Source organism: Anopheles maculipalpis, chromosome 2RL (genome assembly GCF_943734695.1).
Source record: "Anopheles maculipalpis chromosome 2RL, idAnoMacuDA_375_x, whole genome shotgun sequence".
Taxonomy (NCBI): domain Eukaryota; kingdom Metazoa; phylum Arthropoda; class Insecta; order Diptera; family Culicidae; genus Anopheles; species Anopheles maculipalpis.
The window spans coordinates 48,862,749-48,883,968 of NC_064871.1; the positions used below are offsets into that span (position 1 = coordinate 48,862,749).

Genomic DNA, 21,220 nt, shown 5'->3' on the forward strand with positions numbered 1-21,220 from the left:
TTTTTTAATCTCTCATTTTCGTCGATAAACAGTCTATAAGAATGTATGCTTGTAATAGTGAAACTTGACTCCCTGTACACCTAACAACAACGTCCAAGAATCATCTATTCAACACATGCGATAGCATTAATTTGCAACGAATTCCATACAGACGGCAAAAACAAACAAAATAATCAGCAAAACACCCCAACAACTCCAGTCATGATGACGACGGACGACCATAACTACGAACAAAAGTCAGTACTTCAAACATCTATTCTATCTTCTTTTTTGTGTAATTCATCAACGCACTTTAACGTGCTCCCCGATGGGAACCTGTTCGGTACTGTCCGCATCAAACTCGTTTCAGTCATCGTTCTAACGCGGAAGCACCAGCACACATATCGGAGACTTTGGCGTTTGGCCACGATGATCGTGTACGTGTTGTTAATTACGCTGTGCGTTCTCATTATACGCTTTGTTGCGTTCCGTTACCACATGTACCGCACCATAGGGCGTATTCCCGGACCGCCGGTTAACTTTCTCTTCGGGAACACACTGGAATTGGTGAGGTACGATACGCAAAGTAAGTCGTTCGTGTGATCGAAAGTTATCGTACAACATTTTAAAATACTGTACTGTAATTTTTTTTTGGGTAGTGTTTTTTGAAAAGTTATTTGAGTATTTTAACCGCTATGGAACAATCGTACGGCTCGATATGGTCAACAAGTGTTGGATCATATTTTCTTCGGTGAATGATGTTGAGGTATGTAAGGATGTCCTTCCAAAAACGAACCCGCTATCACATTAATAAGTCCTCGATTGTCTCTCTTCTTACAGCGCATCATCTCTTCCAACGAGTTTAATCGTAAATCAACAGATTATGCCATTCTGGATGAATGGTTGGGCAACGGCATACTGCTCGACCATGGTAACAGCTGGTTCACGAATCGCCGCGCACTGACCGGTGCATTTCACTTCAAGATACTGGACAGTTACGTACCAGTGTTTGAGGAACAGGCGGATGTGCTGGTACGCAAGCTGCTGGAACATGGCGGGGCACCAGTGGATGTGTTTTCCCTGGTCAAACTGTACACACTCGATGTCATCCTGGAAACTTCGATGGGTGTCCGGTGCAGAGCTCAGCTGGAAGATTCAGACTACGTTCGTGCCGTTTCGAAGTAAGTGCTAGCAGTAAATTCGTGTCTTTTTGTTTGCCATTAATGTGTACCACATCTGAAGCCTTTCCCGAATCACCTTCTGGCGGATGTATAATGTGATGGGATTCTCGGACTGGACCTTCCGATTGACGAAGCACTACAAAACATACCGCGAATCGATATGTATCAATCGCGACTTTACCACATCCGTCATCAAGCAGCGCCGTGCTGAACTAGTTGCAAGGACTGCATCCGCATCTGAAGCTGAACCGAAACCCGAAAAGGGACGCCTCTCTCTGCTGGACATACTGCTGCGCTCCGACATTACTGGTCGGCAGTTTAGTGACGAAGAGGTCTACAGTCAAGTGAACAATTTTATGTTTGCGGTATGTCGCTGGTTTACCTACACCACAAACGGGTGCACTAATAACTGTAATGCCATCAATTTTTTTCTACAGGGTCATGATACAACTTCTAGTGCGATCACCTTCATCCTGTACGCTTGCGCCAAATATCCCGATGTGCAGCAGCGCGCGTACGAAGAGATATGTGCCGAAATTTCATCGGAACAAGCGATCACACAGCAACACATCAGCAACCTGAAGTATCTCGAGCTCGTGATCAAAGAGTCACTGCGAATGTTTCCCCCAGTACCGTACTATTCGCGACACATTGATCGTGATACAACGGTCGGTGGCATTCAGCTAGAGAAAGGAGCAACGATCGTGTTCGGTGCGTACATGATGCATCACAACCCGGAATACTTCCCCAACCCGGACCAATTCCGTCCCGAACGATTTGAGGATAGTGGTGATACGAAACGGAACCCGTTCGTTTACATCCCGTTCAGTGCTGGTAGTCGGAACTGTATTGGTAAGTGGAATTGCTTTTCCTTGTTGTACCTAAAATTATCGAAATGCCTAAAATAGCGCCTGTATTGTTATTTTTTTAGGACAAAAATTTGCTTTAAACGAACTTAAAACGGCACTTGCGAAGATATTACGCCAATGCAAGGTGGTTCTACCGGATCCAGATTTTGAGCCGAAAATGAAGATGGAACTGGTGCTAAAACCGGTGAACGGAATGCCTCTCCGATTTTTGGACCGGAAAAACATAAGCAACTAGACGCTGAGCGAACTATATACTGTTTGGTATGGGTATTACCATTGGTGTGGGGATTATCAAGTCTTAAACGGCCTTTATGCTTTTTTAAGGCCATTATTTTGAAAATCTACATCAACAATTACATAAATCTGCAAAAGTTTTAATATACGACAGCATATTTTCACATTTCTAAGCTAATAAACCAATGTTAAAAAACCAATTAAAACTTAAGCGATTTAAATCACTCTTCTGATAAACTTTAGTGGCAGTCCTTCCGCCGGTTTCAACACAATCTCCGCCTTTAATGTCGGCACATAGTTCGCATCGGCCAGCCGTATCTGGAATCGTTGTAGCAGCTTTACGAGCGTAGTTTTCAGCTCGTACTGAGCAAACTTTTGCCCGATACAATTCCGACTGCCAGCACTAAACGGAATGTACGTGTAGGGATTAAAAGTCTGTGTATCGCGCGCACTTTCAAACCTTTCCGGATCGAACCGTTCCGCGTCGGGGAAGTAGTCCGAGCTATGGTGCATCGTAAAGATGTCAATCGCGACACTCGTGCCGCGTGTTATCCGTGCCGAAAGCAGTTGTGTGTCGCCGGTTGCAATGCGTGCTATCACAGGGACGGGTGGAAACAGTCGAAGTGATTCCTTGATAGCCAGCTCCATGTAGTGCAGATTGTTCAGTGAGCTGAGGAGAAGAATAATAAAAGACTGGTTTAGCAATCGAATTCTTCATCATGATTTAGGAAACTCACTTCAGCGTTAGTTCACCAAAGTCGGTACCTATTTCATTCACTATTTCTTGATATATCCTTTCCTGTACCATTGAATGCTTTGCTACGTTGTACAGTATAAATGTCATGGCCGATGCAGTTGTATCATGTCCCGCAAATGTAAACGTGTCCACCTCCTCGCGAATTTCTTCATCCGTCAGAGGTTTACCATCGATACGAGCCTCCAGTAACGTGTCCAGCAGCGCCCGCTTCCGTTTACCAAAATACTCATCCTCTTTCAACTCTCCGCTGCCGTCTGTTTTCTCCTCCTCCAGCTGATTGATCTTACGCCTTTTATCGATCATGTCCAGCGTAAAGTTCCACGATTTTTTTACCAGCTCGTCGAAACGCCGACTGGTGCTGGTCAGACGGAACAGTGCATCAACGTTAACGAACACATTAAACATCCGCCAGTACAGGATGGAACTCAGCTCTTCCACGATCTGTGTGTAGTAGGCTTGCTGGGTGTCATGCTTTTTGCCATCCATCTCAACACCCATGGCCGTCTCACAGATGATTCCCAGGGTAAGCAGTTTTAGTTCGGGAAAGATGTTAATAGCTTCCCCGGAGAATCCTTCTGTTAATCTTTCCATCTTTGCACAGAATGCTTCGGCTTGCCGGTTAAACACGGGTACAAAGTTTTCCAAAATTTTGAAATGAAAGCCAGGGGTGATTACTTTCCGGTGGGTGAACCATTTCTGTCCCCGGGAGATTAGCAATCCGTTGCCAATCCATTCTGAAACCTTATCGTAGTCTTGTGATTTGGCAGCAAACGTGGGAGAGTTTAGAATGGCCTGAAAGACGGGCAAAAGACTATAATTACTCAACCTGATTCGTCAACAGAGACAACACAAAACACTACCTCGGCTGCTTCGGGTGAGGAATAAACGATGGTATAGTCGTAGAAAAAGTCCAACTTGTAAACCTTCCCGTAAGTAGCCGCGAATGCGATAAGTTGATCAAATATTTCTGCAATATAAGAACAACGCGCTGATAAGGTAATCTTCCTTGCTCTTGATGCTCGCAACAACACCGTTTCTTACTTACCCACCGGACCAGCACCAAGAAAGGAAACTACGTTACCGATGAAAGGCCATCGTCTGGGACCCGGAAGATTTTCGTAGGCTTTCAACTTCCAGTCCAACACTGCCATTACGGCGGCCATCACAACAAACGCGGCAATCCAATAAAACATCTCGGTAACGTTTAAAAACCAAAACAATCTCAGCCACCCGTAGCCGCCCCACAAAAGAGATAAACAAATGCTTGACAGCTTGGATGTGGTGGTACAGTTGAAATATTTCACGCACACGCGTGCACACAAACGAGCGCGTCATTTGTAACTAAATTACATGGTTTTGCGGTTCTTTTTTTGCGCCCGATCGTGATAAGCATACGAGAATCCATTTCCGTAACAAGATAATCAACAATTTTGCTTGAATCTTTTTTAACAAAATTTTAAAATATGCACTAAATGTCCATTCATCATTTGCGTTAGCCATTTCACCTGTTTTTAAACGCACGAATTCATTTAAAATTATTAATTTTTCTTAAACACTTTACGAAAATCTCACTCGCACAGCCGTCTTATCTTTTGATAGCTTAAAATGTGCTTTATTTGAAAATTTCCTCATAATCCTCCATCATAACAATTATACATTCGCGTGGTACGGCAGTCAATTTTTGAAACTTTACCGGACACACGTCGGCCAGTGTTTCGTTGAAGATGAGTGAACTAAACAGCAGTCCCAAGCTGAAAGCGTCCACTTCGTTTTCCTCTATTGCTGCGACACTGTGAATAGGAAAAAAAATTAAGAAAAGCTTTTGCTAATTCGTAGCTTTCAATAGGTGCCATACTTCCGAAGATGTTTCATGAGTACTTTGAGCGTATTTTGCCTGACTTCATCCAAACTTTTGATCAGCTGTACTACTTTAGACCGCGTGTTGATTTCTAGAAATGTCCAAAAATTCATGATTAGTGCTCACTGATTCAATTCCATCCGATAGTGTCAAACACTCACTCATTTGTATCACATCCGGTATATGCTTTGCACATTGTTCCAGTGATATTAAAGGATCCTTTAGCTCGCGCAGGAACAGCTTCAGTATGCCACAAACTTCGTGCGGAGATTTTTGCTTGTGCAATCGTTTGTAGTTGTTCGCATTGATGTCGTATCGCAGGTTCTGTATTGCATTATGATCACCCGACACACGGTACAGGCCAGGACTCTTCATAAACTTGTCGTTCGATTCCAGTACCGTGATGCATTCGTGTATGACGCGCGGTATTCGCGGATGGTCCAGCAAAACGACATCCTGCAGGTAGGTGTTGAAGCAAGCTTCATCTAGCAAATCATGAGGGTAATAAGTGCACACGACTCACTGTACCTTAAACTGCTCACTATACTACTAGCTCACTACGGAACTTACTCTTGATGATGTTACGCTTCTCCAGCGTTTCTTTGTCGGTTCGGCGCTTCAGTTTTAGGTACACCAACAGTTTGCCTGCGTTAAAATTCTTTGCTGTCACGTTATTGTAGCTTTCCTGTAGCTCTTCGTACGCACTCTGGAGGTTTTCCTTTTCCGATTTCACTTTCGCGTACTCGCCTTCCAACGATAAATAGCTTGCCTCGAGTTTTTTGTACTTTTCTAACAACAATCGATGTTCTTCCTGTAGATAACGAAACTGGGCGGCTGCGTCGATTACGACTGAGGAGGTCGATATGGGCTGTAAAAATATAGTACTTGTTAAGTTTTAGAAGAGAGCCAATGCGAACCGCATAGCACAATTAGCACAGTGAAGCTTACTCTCGAGGTTGTACCTGCCGGGCGTGGTGGTCTGCAAAGAAAGACGTAAGAAGATGAGTCATGCCGAGTCAGCGTGCGATATGCTTGCGTTGCGGTCGGTGGTGTGCAATCCCACACGCTTCTGAACGTTACCTCTTTTTTATCGTTGCTGTTCGGTTCGAAAATGCGTCCACCACGCTACGTGGCTTCACCTTGCTTTGTGCTAAGCCCAAGTAGCTATCCATCTTAAAGACCAGTTGTTTTCTGCCCGAAAATAGCAAACTTGCTTTACGTACAACCACGTCTGTAGCTCAACGTCTCAAACTGATAAAATGCAACGAGTAATACATAGGGTGCCCGTTGTAGGGCTACACCATTGCACCTCGGCCCGCGGACCAACACTCAAGCTTTCCCCATATACTAACGGTCGTGCTATCTTATCGATTGATTGATAAACATGTGCTACAGCAACACATAGAAAATAGGAAAAATATGAGATTGTTCAGTTCAACTTTGCGTATAAAGGGATAGATGTGTGTTTTAATACTATTTTTTCCATTAATTTACGGCACACAACAGAGATAATAACGAATTTCGTTTTAAATTCAACAACAACGCCCCTCAATGTATGCAACTCGCAGTACTACCGGCAAGCGTTTCGTCAACCGATATCACTATGGGCTGAGTTTGTATCATTTCCAGTTCAAATTTCAACCCCAACATGTAACTATGGGCCATCAAAAGGGTATACTGAACTATAGGCACACAAATTCAAGTCAAAATGGAACGATTAGTGACAGCTGATTGTCAACACAACTTTTCCTGTTTTTTACCACCGTCATAATAGTTCGCAGTGGTGCCACAGTGCACAAAAATTTCAACAACAGTTGTTCGAGCACGATAAGCTAAATTTTTTACCCCGTCTTATCGTATGCGTTCATTCCCGGCCAATTTGCGTGTGTTTCGTCTCCGTGGAGATAGTTAAAATACACCGCTTTTCCTCGCTGCGGGTGAAAATTGCGGTGAAACAGTCCATCTCCGTGCACAGCAACCGTGTGTGTGCGCGCGTGTGTGTGGTTGCTAGCGTTTAGGTTAAGGAAAAAGTGTGTGGAATACGTGAAGTGCGTTCAGTGGAAAACAGCTGCTTGCCTTTCTCGGCGGTCGAGGTCAATTCCTCGCACAGCAAGAGGCACACAGAATAATGGGCGGCGTGAAATTATCCCTGCTGCTATCAGCAATTGCCATAAACTGTTGCCTCTCGGTGCTGACGGTGTACGGTTTTACGGTGCAAAATGTGAATCCGGTCGGTGGTGGTTCCCACGATGTGGATGAAAGCTTCCTGCAGCAGCCCCATTACCGTGGCAACAACGAGCTGCTCGATATGTTGGCGCACCTACAGAAGGACTACCCGGAACTGGCCAAGGTGCACACGATTGGCCAGTCGCTGGAGGGACGTCCGCTGACCGTGCTCGAGATACGCCCGAACGTGAACCGTCCCCGACCTTTGCTGATGCCCATGTTCAAGTACGTCGGCAATATGCACGGCGACGAAACGGTGGGCCGCGAGCTGCTACTGTACTTGGCGCAGTATCTGTTGGCCAATTACGGTCGGGATCCGGAAGTCAGTGCACTGGTGAACGAAACGGCCATCTACCTAATGCCAACAATGAATCCCGACGGCTATGAACGATCCAAGGTAAGCAGAATGACCCGAATAGGTGTAACATATTGCAGTTTTTTTATGGTTGCATGGGAACGTGCGTGGGAGGGTGGAAGAAACCTCTATTCATCACCCGCATAGCCGTTAGTGCCAGCTGGGAAGGTTTGTGACGTCATACGCAAAGAGCACAAAGGGGCCTTCAGATCGGACCTGGAGTGCTGTGGTGACGTTTGCGAATTTACCGTAAAGGAAAGTGTAGCAAAAAAGAATTTAAATAAGTTTTGCCACATGCCTTAAGGGCAATGTGGTGGCCGCAGATACGGATCTTACAATATGTCGCGATTTTAGTTCTATTTTTGTACGTACTTTCAGCACGGAAATTCCTTTGTCACTAGACGAGTCTAGGCGGGAATTAGCAGTAGGTTTTGTGATTTATGGGCGATGTTTGCATAAGGAACTGCTTTTCTGATTGAACATCAAAATTGAAAAATGTACCTTATGCGGCATTAAAGACAGTCACACAACCCTTCGCTTAGAGAAGAGTACCTTTGCCACACCTCATCTATTCAAGCGCCGTGTCTTGTCATACTAAACCTCACAAAATAAATGCCTTTCACCAGCATCCCGATACTACCGCGTGGACCCAATTCTGCTATTAGAGTAGGCAATGACAGTGTCTCAAACCGGTCACAACGAACTCGGGCCCGGATTGTTGTTATATCACGTCCACCATCCCCTACCATCGCAGTAACAAACGTCACATCTTACCTCCGTTTGATCGCAGTACGCTGTGCCGAGACACGCTGAAACGTAGTGTCTTTTTTGATCGGCAATCGCACCATTTCCGGAATTCCATCATACGCAGATTTATGCTCCAGTTCACTGATGGTGGCTTCACGTTGGGGTTCTGGGTCACAACTTTCACTCTCACTCGCTGTCTCGTTTCTTCTCCTCCCAAAAACAGGACGAGACATTTAGAAAATGGCTAAATTATGCTAATGAAAATAAAGGAATGCGGAAAGTTCTTCTCACAAATGCAATTTCTATGCACTCTAGCAACCACCAAAGCACTTACCAATCACACAATCACACTGCCCATGCACCGTGGAATCGAGATGGGAAATTGTGTGATAAAAGCTGGTGCTATTTTGCCTCGATATGTGTCTATTGTTTCCACTGTGCTAGCATACGGTCACGCGCAACTATAGATGTGTAAAGCAGTTTTCACTTCGCAAGCATCCGTGAAAACGGAGGAAGAAGAAAAGTAGAACTAAAACATTCATTCTAACCTGTCCGTCAGTGGTCCGAGCATTAGAGCGTGTGATGGTAGTTAGCATAGTTGACACAGTTTAACATCATCCACAATTCTAAACGTTTGTTGCCCGGGTAACTTTTTAGGGCTCAATAGTTCTGGTTCAGCAAGCAGAACAACATTAAGCGTGTCGGCTAATTCATTTAGAAACTTTCCTTTGTGAAAGTTCACCTTTTCCATAGTGTCCAAACCCAATTAGGTGTTTTAATCAATGTTCGATTTTATTAAATTAATAGCACATGATTTCTTCCATTTGGAAGCTCTTGCCTTGTAAGGCATTTTAAATTTTACATATTGTTAATTTCAACATTAAGTTTAATGTAATGCACCACTAACATTCAATCGCTGAAGAAGCGACAGTCCATAAATAATGATGAATGCGAATGAAAATGGCCCACCGCCAAACAATCACACCACAAACTAGAGTGTCATCTTAAGGTCATCAATGCCATTGCCATTCTCTGGAACGTCCCCCGCCGTGTAGACGATCATTATTCACCACGCAAACATTCATTGTAATGCAGTTGATGTGTGTTGTTGGGCAAGGAGGGAGCTTTTCTGTGTGGACTTCTGTCTGTTCCTTCTTCTGCTCTTGCTAAGCAATGTAACAATGTAAGGCCAAGTCATAAGTTGTATTGGAATCACTCTAGAAGAATCACTAAGTACATTTTACAAGCCACCATTCTTTTGCGTTGCTTAAGATTACGTCCGATCCGTGCGATATTAAACGACCGAATCCCACATCCAATTACCCGGAAAAATGACACATCTTATCGGTTGTCTGATTCAATTATTTCCTTTACACTCTAGTGCGTCCCCACGTCCAGCTGTTTCGAGATTGCATTTTCACTTCACAGATTCAAGTGTTGTCGACGTGTAGACAGCACGTACGAAAAAAAAAACCCAAGAAACGGGAACAAACGGGACATTTAATTAGCACTTTGGAACATCCACAAGCGGAGGGAAGGTACTAGCGACATTGGATTTTCCCTATCGGGATCATTACTAAGCTAAAGATCACTCGAATCTGTACTGTACAATAACCCCAAAGCAGGAGCATTACTGCGTTTAGTAACTGCATCATAACAATTACTAAAGCTGACCGGAAGTAATCGATTAATTCGGTTACACCTTTGCCATTTTCTACCCACAGCACAAAGCCTAAAGCGAGGAAACATGGCGTTTCTGTCGCTGATGATGATTAATTGTTTATGTGCTAAAAAGTTACACTGTAATAACGTTACAGCTGTTATTTGCGCTGGTACTTTTGCGGACACTGACTGTCTGATAAATTGAACCGATAATATGTTGCGCACAACGGTGTGGTCAGCCCGCAATAATAAGTAGGTGTCGTCAAAGAACCAAAATCGATTTAATGCTGTGATAGACAACAACGGAGGCAGATTTTTTTGTCATTTATACTAGCACCGCGTTGTGGAACGATTTCCGCTAGCTTGACCATGGTGGTGGTGTGGACAAAGACCTAACACAGCAATTAATATTATGGAAGACCTTCGACACCCAAATAGTTGGGTGGATTGTTGGTTGTGCCAGGTTAATCTGAGTAATGGGTACAGGTGCAATTGTCGGTGTTCTTCCCGATTATGCAGGGTTTTGATCCATGTAATGGAATTGTAAATATTCCACTAGAAAGTTGTTTTGACTAACCGAGCATGCCCGGGATAAGGCAACAAAAACTGAGAAGTAATGCCCAGTTAATCTAGTTTATACTAACAGTCATTACATGAGATATTGAAAATATGGCGCAAACCGTCATACTTAAAATAAATAAATTAAAAGTTGTTTTAATTGTTACTTTTTTAAATCACAATTGATTGCAAAAGTCATCTTACAAATTTCCCGTTCTACGGTAAGCATGAATATTCCACTATCCATTCAAAAAATTCCTCTAAATGATTCTACATTTCCATTATATGGATCGAAACCTGTATACGATTTATACGATTTATTTATTATTAAGAATAACGGCACGTCGCCCTACCATCCTGAACGCCATTTAGTATAACAATTTACATCAAATTTTAAAAAGTTATCAACTTTTCTTGATGAATACAAGCAGAATAGGGCTGATACGGCCTGGCCGTTCTATATTAATAAAATTGAAGAATACATATCCTGTTTGGGGCGGCCCGGAGGTGTAGGCAACAGCGTCGCCGGACTTCAAACGGCAGGAATGGGATTTAAATCCCATCCGGGACTGTCCGTCCCCCCGTAGTGAGGACTTGAATATCCAACTACGTGATATCGGCAAGTCTAGTAAGCCAATTCCGATGGCCGGCGTGGCCTTATTAGAAGGTCGTTGAGCCAAGAAGAAGAAGGAAGATATCCTGATCGATCGACGACAGGCCTAGATCGATCTTTGGTATCGTATTTACTCGTTAATAATTTCTGTAGCAGATTTAAATCTACTTTTCAATGTTGTCAAATATTTTTTATTGACCTTTACGAATTGAAAATAATTGTCTGAAGCAAGTCTAATCTTAGCTTGGAAAAAAGGTATTGTAACTTATAGGGGTCAAAATGTTTGAACAATCAACCAAGTTTAAGGAAATGATTTTCAATAACACTTCCGCAGCATCAGACTTTATTGATTCTTGAACTATTGAAGACTTTTGTTTGTTTCGGTTCTATCAGACTGAATTTTCTGTAACAATACTGCCAGGGCATACGTTGCGAATAAAAAAACCCCATAAATTTTCGTGTTGATAATGAAAAAGTGTTAAATTTATATTGCATAAAAAATAATCTTACAACATTAATTCTTGAGCAGCTGAAAAAAGTTTTTAAAAAATATGTATGATGATGTAAAACGACCTTTTCCGTGTCTAGTTGTTATTCAACAGGAACCTCCTTGATTATACTTCCACTTTGTTGTATCATTTCAGTCATAGTTATACAAATACTTGTGTAAAAAACTTTGGAAGAAGACTTGTATAAAATATTTGGAAAAAACATGCATAAAAGTATACCATATGGTAACTCTAGCAGAAGTCAGTTTTAGGAATCCTTAAGACGAGGTGGCAACTAATCGGTGGTCAGGAAAATGCTTATTATTATTTCCAACTTTTTCACTCAGGGAACTTTTTTTTTTATTCACATAGGACGGCCAGGCTTTTCACTCTAAATCAATTGATAATGGTTCAATATATTCTGTCTGTACCTAAAAGACATAAAACAAAGGATAGTTTCACTAGGATCTCTGGAATACAGGGACCATCGAACGAAGAATCTTCGAAACCAGTATTGCTTTATTTATACGAATCCTTTTAACCTCTTTCATCGTTTACGTTGTGATGAGTTTCCATTCATAAGGAAGAAGTCGATGCTTGCACCGTCGTAATGGCTTGTGTGGGATGAATGGCAGGATGTGATGCGTGGGATAATTTTCTGTTCTGTTCATATTATGTCGACGCTAACTTTTCCACCTTCCATCTTCTCTGTTCATGAATGGTGAAAGGAAACGCAATCTCTGCTTGCTGTTTTCCCTCCAGATTGTAAACTGTTGCAAAAATAATGACAACACTCGTGTGTTTGTGGGATGGGAAGGAATAAATTTCGCGTGGGTTGTCTACATTTGCTCCCTACGGTGAAGCCCGCGACCAGGTCTTTAGCCCTCCCTTGTCAACGCAACTCATCTGCTCTAGCTGTTTTGTACTCATGGCGTGACGCACGCCAGATAACAGGCAACAAATCATAACAATTTTGTAAAACATTTTATTGATCTCTGCTTCTCGTTCCCATTTTCCCAGGAAGGTGTCTGTGAATCGCCACCAGATTACGTGGGAAGGTACAATGCAGCCAACGTGGATCTAAACCGAGATTTTCCTGACCGTTTCGATGATGACCGTACGCGCCATCAGCGCATGAGACGCCGCCAGCCGGAAACGGTGGCCGTTATGAACTGGATCCTCAACAACCCGTTCGTCCTGTCGGCCAACCTGCACGGCGGTGCCGTCGTTGCCAGCTATCCGTACGACAATTCAATGTAAGATTACCATCGACAACCGAGCTGTTGGCGCAAACCTCGGTTTAGATGGAAAGAAAACTATACATACTTCCTTTCTTCTCCTTCAGCCATCATCATGACTGCTGCGAGGAGAGCCGTACCCCCGACAACAAGTTCTTCAAATACGCTGCCCTAACGTACGCCGAAAACCATCCGGTAATGCGCCAGGGACGTGATTGTAATGAAACATTCCAGAGCGGCATCACCAACGGTGCATACTGGTACGAGCTGAGCGGTGGCATGCAGGATTTTAACTACGTGTACAGCAACTGTTTCGAGGTAACGCTCGAGCTGAGCTGCTGCAAGTTTCCGTACGCCAGAGAGCTACCGAAGGAGTGGAACAAAAACAAACGTAGCCTGATCGAATACATGAAGTTGGTTCACGCTGGTGTGAAGGTAATGGCTGCTTCCACCCAAAAAAAAAAGAAGAAAGCATTCCAAGGGAGTACCGCTAATGTTACTGAAATTTACATTTTAGGGCCTCGTCACGGACAGTGCCGGTTACCCGATCAAGGATGCGGACATTATCGTGAATGGAATCGATCGGAATGTACGCACCAGCGAGAGAGGCGAATACTGGCGCCTGTTGGTGCCGGGTCAGTACAACGTACGTGTGGAAGCTGTGGGGTAAGTTGTTCGCGGAAAATCTACCGAAGCGAAAGGAAGAACACATAATTTCCAACCTTTTTCTAATCGCCAGCTATTATCCGAGCGAACCCGTTACCGTACAAGTAAAAGCCGATCAACCGCTGCAGGTGAACTTCAGCCTGAAGAGCTACGACACACAAGAAGGTATCTAAAGCTTCTATCTTCAGCTACGGCCGCCCCCTCTCACTTGCGGTGTGTGTGTCCTCAGTGCTTGCTTCAATCGTATGCCACGGGTGCGATCGAATAGTCCAATCAGGCTTGCGTTTTGTACACACTTCCGTAGGAAGGGCACTATCTTCTTAACAGCGCACGCTCTGGGAGAAAAGTTTAGAGCCTTCTCTTTCATTTCTATGCCCCCGCGCGCCGCTTCGAGCATGATCTTTACTTTCTACTTCTCTACTTTGGGTTTAACGGAGCATCAAAGAACAAACCATACTTAGTGAAATATGAGATTGACCTTCAAGTATCACAGCAAATAATGTATAAAACACTTTAATATTTGAACTGTAAAAGACAACCATTATTGCACCCAGCCTGAACGAAACATCTCTTCTAACGAATCGTACCAATAGAGTAATAAGTAACAGTCAAAATACGTATGAGTCTGATGCAAATATAGTAAAATTATAGTTTTCAATGACAGCCTTTTCTAAATGAAGCCACAAAAATTCAATAATGGATGGATCGCTATCTAAAAAACACAATTACCAATAAAACAAAAATAAGACGCTTCAATAAGTTACCCAATCAGTTAAGAAACTAACTTCTCGAATATACTAACCAAGCAAAGGTTCTACTTTTGTTCATATGGAATGGGACTGCAAACTAAAGAATCAATACTAACTGCAATCTAATTGCGCTAACACTAACACAAATACGTTAAGGCTTCTGTAAACAATATGTAGGGATTGGTTATGGGTACTAAAGCAACTATTAATTGTTAAAACCTTTAGATTAAACATAGAAATGTTTCCTTTCTGTTCTTGCATGCACCATATTTGCAAAGGTTTAACTTTCCATTTAGCCAGCGAAACAGCCAATGCTTGATAATTAAGTGCGATCACTTTAAATATAATTCAAAAGTTCAGTTTCTTTTTCTTTACGTAAGGAAGTGCTTTTCACCCTTTTTTTGTTGCTGATTTATTTGAATTACTATTATTTCTTTCTATGAATACAGTGATCAATGTGTTTCACAGTACTAAACACACAGATCAACAATAAAGAAAATTCTTGTTTGATGCTTGCCAAAAGAGAGCAAAAAATATTTTTAACACTTGTTTGTTCAACTAAAGTCAGATTTCTGTGGAAATCGGATAATAACAAAGAGCAGTAATGCATGTAACATCCCTCGAGTAATTTAATGTTTTACACACGGAAAGGGAAAAACAAATTTATCTTTCATCCCTTAACTTGATGTACATTTCGTGAAAGTATAGTGTTGACCGCCACAAGAAAGGATCCAGTACATAATGTATAAATGTTTAGCAAACACTGTGTTAGCCAACTGTATTTCAAATCACAAAACATGTGTTACAAAATACATTAACACACATACACACACTGCACAAATTCATACCAAAACCTCCCCTCCCTCTCCCCTTCAACCCCTTCCGCCAATCGAACAAATATTCTACTTTAGGTTTTTTAAACACTAAAATCTTCTTGTTGGTGTGTATAAAAAAAAGAATGATCGTCAAAGAGAGAATGATCGGAAAGTGACGTAGAGAGAACGTGAAGAATAAAAATTAAAACGTACGTACCCAATGCAATTTTATAATAGTTACGAAATATAGTTTACTTGATCTGTGCTGTATGAAGTTGATCCAGCGTACGGTAAATATTGTACAATATGTTGTGTAGTATGTATAATATTAAAGGTACATATGTCCGTGTTTGTGTGTATGCTCGTGTTCGTCCCTATGTACTATATAAGCGTCGAATCGTTCAAGTGATATCTCACAGCAACAATTAATGTTAAAAGAAAAATCAATAATGAAACTAATAACTAATGCTAATTATTAACTTAATATGACAAACAAATATTTTTACATCAAAACTAACAGTAGTGTAGATAATTGTAAAATAAAATCGTGCTCAAACTATGCTTACATCATTCCTAGCACTAATTATGTTTCGAACTGTCCCTTGCAGCCCCGTCCAAATCGGAGCAAGTGCGAGTAGTTCGTGAAACGTTTGACGACTACGGATTTGCCCAAACTCCCGAGTTTATTCACCACAACTATACCAGCATGGTTCGGTAGGTGGATGCCACCCTTTTCCTTCCATCAAATTCATCAGTACGTAACCTTCCTAACGCATTCATCGACTACTTGCAGCTACATTCAAGACCTCGCCAGCAACTATCCTTCGATAACGCATCTCTACTCAATCGGTAAATCCGTCCAGGGACGTGATCTTTGGGTAATGGAAATTACCGTTGCTCCTGGCCGACACGTACCGGGCAAGCCGGAGGTTAAGTACATAGCCAACATGCACGGTAACGAGGTGGTCGGACGCGAACTGTTGCTACTATTTGCAAAGTATTTGTGTGAAAACTTTAACCGCACCGAGCGCATTACGAAACTGGTAAACGGGACACGATTGCATCTACTGTTTACCATGAACCCGGACGGATACGAACTGTCCGATGCGAACGATAAGGAAAGTTTGCGCGGTCGGTCGAATGCGAACAATGTCGACCTGAACCGTAACTTCCCGGATCAGTTTGGACGCAATCAGTACAACACGCACCAGGAACCGGAAACGTTGGCCGTAATGAATTGGTCTCTGTCGACGCCGTTCGTACTGTCGGCGAATTTGCACGGTGGTGCACTGGTAGCTAACTATCCGTACGATGATTCGCCGAAGGATTTTGCTTACTCCAGTGGGTACGGTGATCCGCGCACTGTCAAGAACCCGACGGAAGAGAACGAACTGTTTCAGTATCTGGCACATGTGTACGCTAATGTAAGTGTTTAGTAATTGGGGTTTGTGATTGCAGTGGTTCGGGGGATTTTCTTTTACACTTGCTCAGATATGTGTCCATTCCAAAGTATGAATGTTGTATGAATGAATGTTTCTCATAGATTTTTTTTCCAGTTTCAAAATTATTTGAATTTTGTGCCTTGCAATTAAAACAGTAACAATCGCCAACTTTGGAGCTAATTGCATCTTTATCTTCATCATTTTTATTCTTGAAAGGACATTTGCATGAAAACATTAGTACGAATAAAAAAAAATTGTTACAAAGAATTTTCCGTACAGCAAAGACACGGATGAAAAAATAATTGATCAAACATATTTAATCTTTCAAAACATATTTTATATTTATTCCACTAAGTTGTACAATGTTTTCATCAGTCAGCATTAATTTTATCAAAAAACAATATTCTATCTGTTGATAAAAATGATCAATAATTTTTTTCCAAAATCGAAACAAAACACACACAGTTCATCGAACGCAAATGATCAAGTTTATACTCCGTATTTCACCCTTCAGCTGCTATTTCTCTCTGCAAGCGCCTTTTCATATAAAAAAGTAATTTTTTTCAATTATTTCCCAAGAAATTTGCTCCCATTCATGCCTGTGAAACTCTTTCGACTATTTTTTATTCTGTATCGATGGTTCGCGTTTTTTTCACTCAAAGCTATCCCACAAATTCTGAACAGGATTGAGATCAGTAGACTAGACCTTATCTAACTTAGTAGTATGCTTCGGGTCATTATCTTAGACAAGCGGGAAATTTGATCCATGGCTCAATTTTACAGCACTTGCTTTAACATTATTTTTATAGAATGTCTAAATACTTATAAAATCAATGACGGTCAAGTTTTCGGAGCCCTAAAGCACCCCGTTTAAGCACTATATGCATCCCAAACCATAACAGAGCTCCACAGTCGACCGAAATTTTTTTTTAAATTAATATAGTATTTGAATTGTGTCACACTCTCACCAGTTTGTCTGATCCAAAGACATAAAATTTTCTTTCGCCCGCGATTACGACCATCTACCAAAACTCGTCCGGTTTGACCACGTAGTTTTGGGCTTACTCTGACCGCTCTTACCGGATTCTTTCGTGTAATGTTTTTGCCTCGATCCTCGAAACTCGATATCCTTCCGCATGGATAACATTCTGCACTGTTTTGCGGACTGACTTTGATATTTTTGTACAGTGTTAGGCTGTCTACAAGTTTTTGGGCGCTAAAACTCAGGTTTTTGTTTATTTTCCCGTATGATAATGCAGTTTTGGCCTACCTTTTGCCTTCATTCCTAAGATAAATTATCAGCTTTCGATTTTAAATCTTTATTTTGAAATGTGAAACTGCCATCTTTCTGAAGTAAAAACTTGAAGTACAAAATAATAACTTTTTATACTCCTGTAAGATTTGAAAAGACACTCCTGTATGATTTTTTTTTTCAAATTTGATGGCTTTTTTTAGTCAAAACTGTTCGAATTGCCTTAAAAAATGTTTGGGAGACCAACCCAAATACAATTGAAATTCCGATAATAAACTGTGGGTTGCCATATCTGCAAAAGTGTAAAAATATTGGGTCCGATTAAAAAATATCAGGGAAATTTTGCAAATACTGACTGTATTTTTTCTCCTGTAAATCGTCTGTTTACATTAATCATTTTTCTCCACAGTCCCATACAACGATGCACCTTGGAAAGCCATGTCCGACCTACCTGCGAGAAACCTTCCCAGACGGTATCACAAACGGTGCCGCTTGGTACAGTGTAACTGGCGGTATGCAAGACTGGTCGTACGTAGTTGGTGGTGCATACGAGCTAACGCTCGAAGTAGGTTGCGACAAGTTCCCACCCGCTTCACAGTTAGCCGAATTTTGGAAGCAAAACCGCGAAGCATTACTACAGTACGTGGAGCAGGCACAGCATGGCATTACGGGATACGTGCGTAGTACAATCGGACATCCGATCGGGCGTGCCAGCGTAAAGGTGAATCAAATCGAGCATGTAACGTACACTACGATGAATGGCGATTACTATCGTTTGCTGCTGCCCGGTCTGTATAACGTCACAGCCGAGGCTGAAGGCTACGAACCTCAACTACTTGAGGTACGCATCCCACCCGAGGCAGAACGGGCGGTGATCGTCGATTTTCAGCTGATGCGTGACGATCCACAGCATTGGTCGTCGGCGTACGACTATCGGACGTTGGAAAATGTCATCAAAACGCGCTACCATTCGGATGCGGAATTGAAATCGATAATGGCTGAATTCGAGAATAAGCATTACAAATCCGTTTCCCTCGAGTTTGGCGGTAATGAGGTATCGATGGCGTATCCGTCCGTTAAGGTGACCGATAGTGTAAGTGTTGAGAATAATATCGGGTAAATTGGAAATAAACTAAAGGCACTTTACTTCCCATCCTTCTGCAGATAGGAACACCGGAAGAGACCAAACTACACATCCTGATCATATCTTCCCTTTTCCAAACGGCTGCCATCGGACGGGAGATGGTCATTAATCTAGCACGACACGTTCTGGCTGGTTATTTAATTAAGGAACCGTTGCTTATCAAACTGCTTCAAAATGCTGTCCTCCATTTTGTTCCGGTAAAGAATGATTTTGACGAGATCGTTCAACAATTTCGGGCGAATGAGTCCGTTTGCAATCCTACGCTACATTCGGACGAACTGGCGGACAAGTTGCTGAACGCGGAAACTGACCATCAGAAGGATATGTTCCTGCGCATGCTCAAGGATGAAGAGTACGATCTGGCGCTAACATTTTCAGCCGGTGGACACGACGTTTTGTAAGTATAGAGTACGAGTGCAACAAGCACAAAACGACATTAATGCTTACATTACACTTCTTGGCCACAGCTTCCCGAACACGGATGATAAGGTTGCAATCTACTCGCGGTTTGCAGAAAAAATCAAAGGCCACAAGTATCGGCAGTCCACCAGTTCCGACCACTGTACGGTCGATGCCGGTCAGCTGCATCAAGTCGAGGCAACGCAACGTGTCACGAACGCGATCCACAAATTGTACGAGGTGCCGCTGTTTACGCTCCAACTTGGTTGCTGCAAAATGCCCTCGGAAGCGTCCATTGCTAGTGTATGGCGTCAGAATCTGGAACGTATGACCAACTTCCTGCGGTTAATCGATACCGGTATTCGCGGTTTCGTGAGGGACATACACGGAACACCACTGCGCAAGGCCATCCTGCGCGTGCACGGTAACAATCTAATCTACAAGGTAACGCCCAACCTAGCACACTTCCGCATCGTCCTACCGTCCGGCTCGATGGACATCGAAATCAGTTGCTACAATTACACATCCCGCATCATGCCGATAACGCTCAGCGACAATCAGATACTCGATCTGGGTGATATTGTAATGCAGGAAGCTGCCCGGCCACGGGAAAGTATTGTCGCACCGCCCGTACCGATAATACCACAAACCCAGCTGCCCCAGAAACATCACGATTTTGCGGTACTGGAACCGGCCAAAACGATGAAAGTTTTTCCGCAAGATGGAGGTGTTGAAGTGAATGCTGTTGTAAGTGGTAAGTAGTGGTTGTGTGGGTATCGTAACGTATTCAAGTGTCAATGATTCTCTGGTCCATTACGCATTGCAGGAATTGTATTGGACGATGCCAACCATCCACTACCGGGTGCAAAAGTTTACGTGACTGACGCACACAGCCAACAGGTGCTTGCTAACGGACGTACCGGACCGTTGGGAAAATTCCAGTTTGAATCTCTGTCCGGCACAAAAGACATTATGGTGCACGCCGAGCCATCGGGATATGAGCAGGGTGTAAAGTAAGTATTACATTGCTTCACTGCTTCAAGACTGTTACCTTAATCTTCGACAATCTTCCTGTCGTCGTAGCTTGTAACGAAGCTAGTTATTGTGTAAGATAAGAGAAAGCAGTTTGAAACGTTTGATGTTAAACGTATGGGGGACTGTATGGTTTACATGAAAGGGCACAATGACAGAAAAAGTTGTGTTGGATTTAATAATCCGTTAATAAATACGTTAAAATCGAGTCTTGTAAACCCTATATGTCTTTTATGCAGTGTATGCAGCCAACATACATAATCTCTTGAGTGTAGAGCATAAACCTATACCACTCGATAATGATTTTTATATTACCTCGCTAATCTTTTCTGATCTAATGCCGCTCACCGATGAGTTCTGCGACTGTTCCTCGGCTGTACATTTATCATAACATTTTTCCTTTTTTTGTAGAAAAATTAGTCAAGGGCCACTGGGCGGCGCCACTGGCATTGTGTTCCACCTAGCACGTGACGAGCGTGTCCTTGGACTTCCGCGGCTAGTTTTCGTCATACTGGCGGGTTGCGTCTCAGTCGGCATCATCGTTGCCGGTATCATGTGCTTCATGTACATTCAGGCGCGCCGTCGGGACTCGCGCTACTACTACAACTTTTCGCTTCTGCCACAGAAGGGTGAACCGAACCGGAAACTCTTCGACGACGACGAAGAGACGGAACTGTTCCGTGCCTCCACAAAAAGTATGTTTTTCCATTAGCGAAAGATTTTGGTAAATATTTTATTTGAATTTCCATAACTTTTTTCCCCGCAGAACTGCAGCCATACTACGACGACGAACGAGAACCGATAACCGATACGGATGATGATAGTGAGGAGGAAATTGTGATGCTTAATCCATCATTCCGTAACACAATCAGTCAATCGTAACCGAGTCTCTCCTTTTTCCCTATGACATCTCCCATCCTTTCCGTCCTTCTCTCCTTCGTTGGTTGAAACCACCA

The 21,220-nt window shown here is 42.7% G+C and overlaps 3 protein-coding genes across 4 annotated transcripts in view; 2 read left to right on the top strand and 1 right to left on the bottom strand.

Moving 5' to 3' along the window:
* The first annotated feature begins 403 nt into the window (after nucleotides 1-403).
* LOC126557832 (cytochrome P450 4d2-like) lies at nucleotides 404-2,270 on the top strand. Its single transcript, XM_050213729.1, has 6 exons — nucleotides 404-565; nucleotides 639-745; nucleotides 820-1,160; nucleotides 1,222-1,525; nucleotides 1,598-2,012; nucleotides 2,092-2,270. The coding sequence occupies exons 1-6, from the start codon at nucleotides 409-411 to the stop codon at nucleotides 2,262-2,264; spliced, it is 1,497 nt and encodes a 498-aa protein (XP_050069686.1). The 5' UTR covers nucleotides 404-408; the 3' UTR covers nucleotides 2,265-2,270.
* A 201-nt stretch (nucleotides 2,271-2,471) lies between these two features.
* LOC126559728 (cytochrome P450 4d2-like) lies at nucleotides 2,472-6,117 on the bottom strand. The gene is made up of 10 exons (XM_050215901.1): nucleotides 5,959-6,117; nucleotides 5,827-5,857; nucleotides 5,449-5,746; nucleotides 5,040-5,363; nucleotides 4,876-4,969; nucleotides 4,693-4,810; nucleotides 4,066-4,213; nucleotides 3,881-3,987; nucleotides 3,001-3,812; nucleotides 2,472-2,933 (listed from the first exon to the last, which is right to left on the bottom strand). The coding sequence occupies exons 1-10, from the start codon at nucleotides 6,048-6,050 to the stop codon at nucleotides 2,480-2,482; spliced, it is 2,478 nt and encodes an 825-aa protein (XP_050071858.1). The 5' UTR covers nucleotides 6,051-6,117; the 3' UTR covers nucleotides 2,472-2,479.
* Nucleotides 6,118-6,931: 814 nt separating this feature from the next.
* Nucleotides 6,932-21,220, top strand: part of LOC126558058 (carboxypeptidase D) — a 195,372-nt gene continuing 181,083 nt past the window's right edge. The window contains exons 1-13 of one of the 2 annotated variants that reach the window (XM_050213996.1): nucleotides 6,932-7,501; nucleotides 12,548-12,783; nucleotides 12,873-13,200; nucleotides 13,283-13,431; nucleotides 13,505-13,596; nucleotides 15,604-15,709; nucleotides 15,789-16,419; nucleotides 18,099-18,782; nucleotides 18,854-19,230; nucleotides 19,301-19,986; nucleotides 20,059-20,245; nucleotides 20,676-20,959; nucleotides 21,031-21,158. In XM_050213996.1, coding sequence (XP_050069953.1) covers nucleotides 7,007-7,501; nucleotides 12,548-12,783; nucleotides 12,873-13,200; nucleotides 13,283-13,431; nucleotides 13,505-13,596; nucleotides 15,604-15,709; nucleotides 15,789-16,419; nucleotides 18,099-18,782; nucleotides 18,854-19,230; nucleotides 19,301-19,986; nucleotides 20,059-20,245; nucleotides 20,676-20,959; nucleotides 21,031-21,146 — 4,371 coding nt within the window. In that variant the 5' untranslated portion in view covers nucleotides 6,932-7,006 and the 3' untranslated portion in view covers nucleotides 21,147-21,158. Of the gene's footprint in view, nucleotides 7,502-12,547; nucleotides 12,784-12,872; nucleotides 13,201-13,282; nucleotides 13,432-13,504; nucleotides 13,651-15,603; nucleotides 15,710-15,788; nucleotides 16,420-18,098; nucleotides 18,783-18,853; nucleotides 19,231-19,300; nucleotides 19,987-20,058; nucleotides 20,246-20,675; nucleotides 20,960-21,030; nucleotides 21,159-21,220 lie in introns of those variants that run through there. The other variant, XM_050213995.1, reaches the window with a different exon arrangement.

Bases quoted from the DNA above. Each gene is read 5' to 3' on its own strand.
- LOC126557832 (XM_050213729.1), top strand. From the start codon at position 409: ATGATCGTGTACGTGTTGTTAATTACGCTGTGCGTTCTCATTATACGC. The intron at 1,161-1,221 runs GTAAGTGCTAGC...CCACATCTGAAG, and splicing joins TACGTTCGTGCCGTTTCGAA to CCTTTCCCGAATCACCTTCT. The intron at 1,526-1,597 runs GTATGTCGCTGG...TTTTTTCTACAG, and splicing joins TGAACAATTTTATGTTTGCG to GGTCATGATACAACTTCTAG.
- LOC126559728 (XM_050215901.1), bottom strand. From the start codon at position 6,050: ATGGATAGCTACTTGGGCTTAGCACAAAGCAAGGTGAAGCCACGTAGC. The intron at 3,988-4,065 runs GTAAGTAAGAAA...CTTATATTGCAG, and splicing joins TCTTGGTGCTGGTCCGGTGG to AAATATTTGATCAACTTATC. The intron at 3,813-3,880 runs GTAGTGTTTTGT...CCCGTCTTTCAG, and splicing joins CCTCACCCGAAGCAGCCGAG to GCCATTCTAAACTCTCCCAC.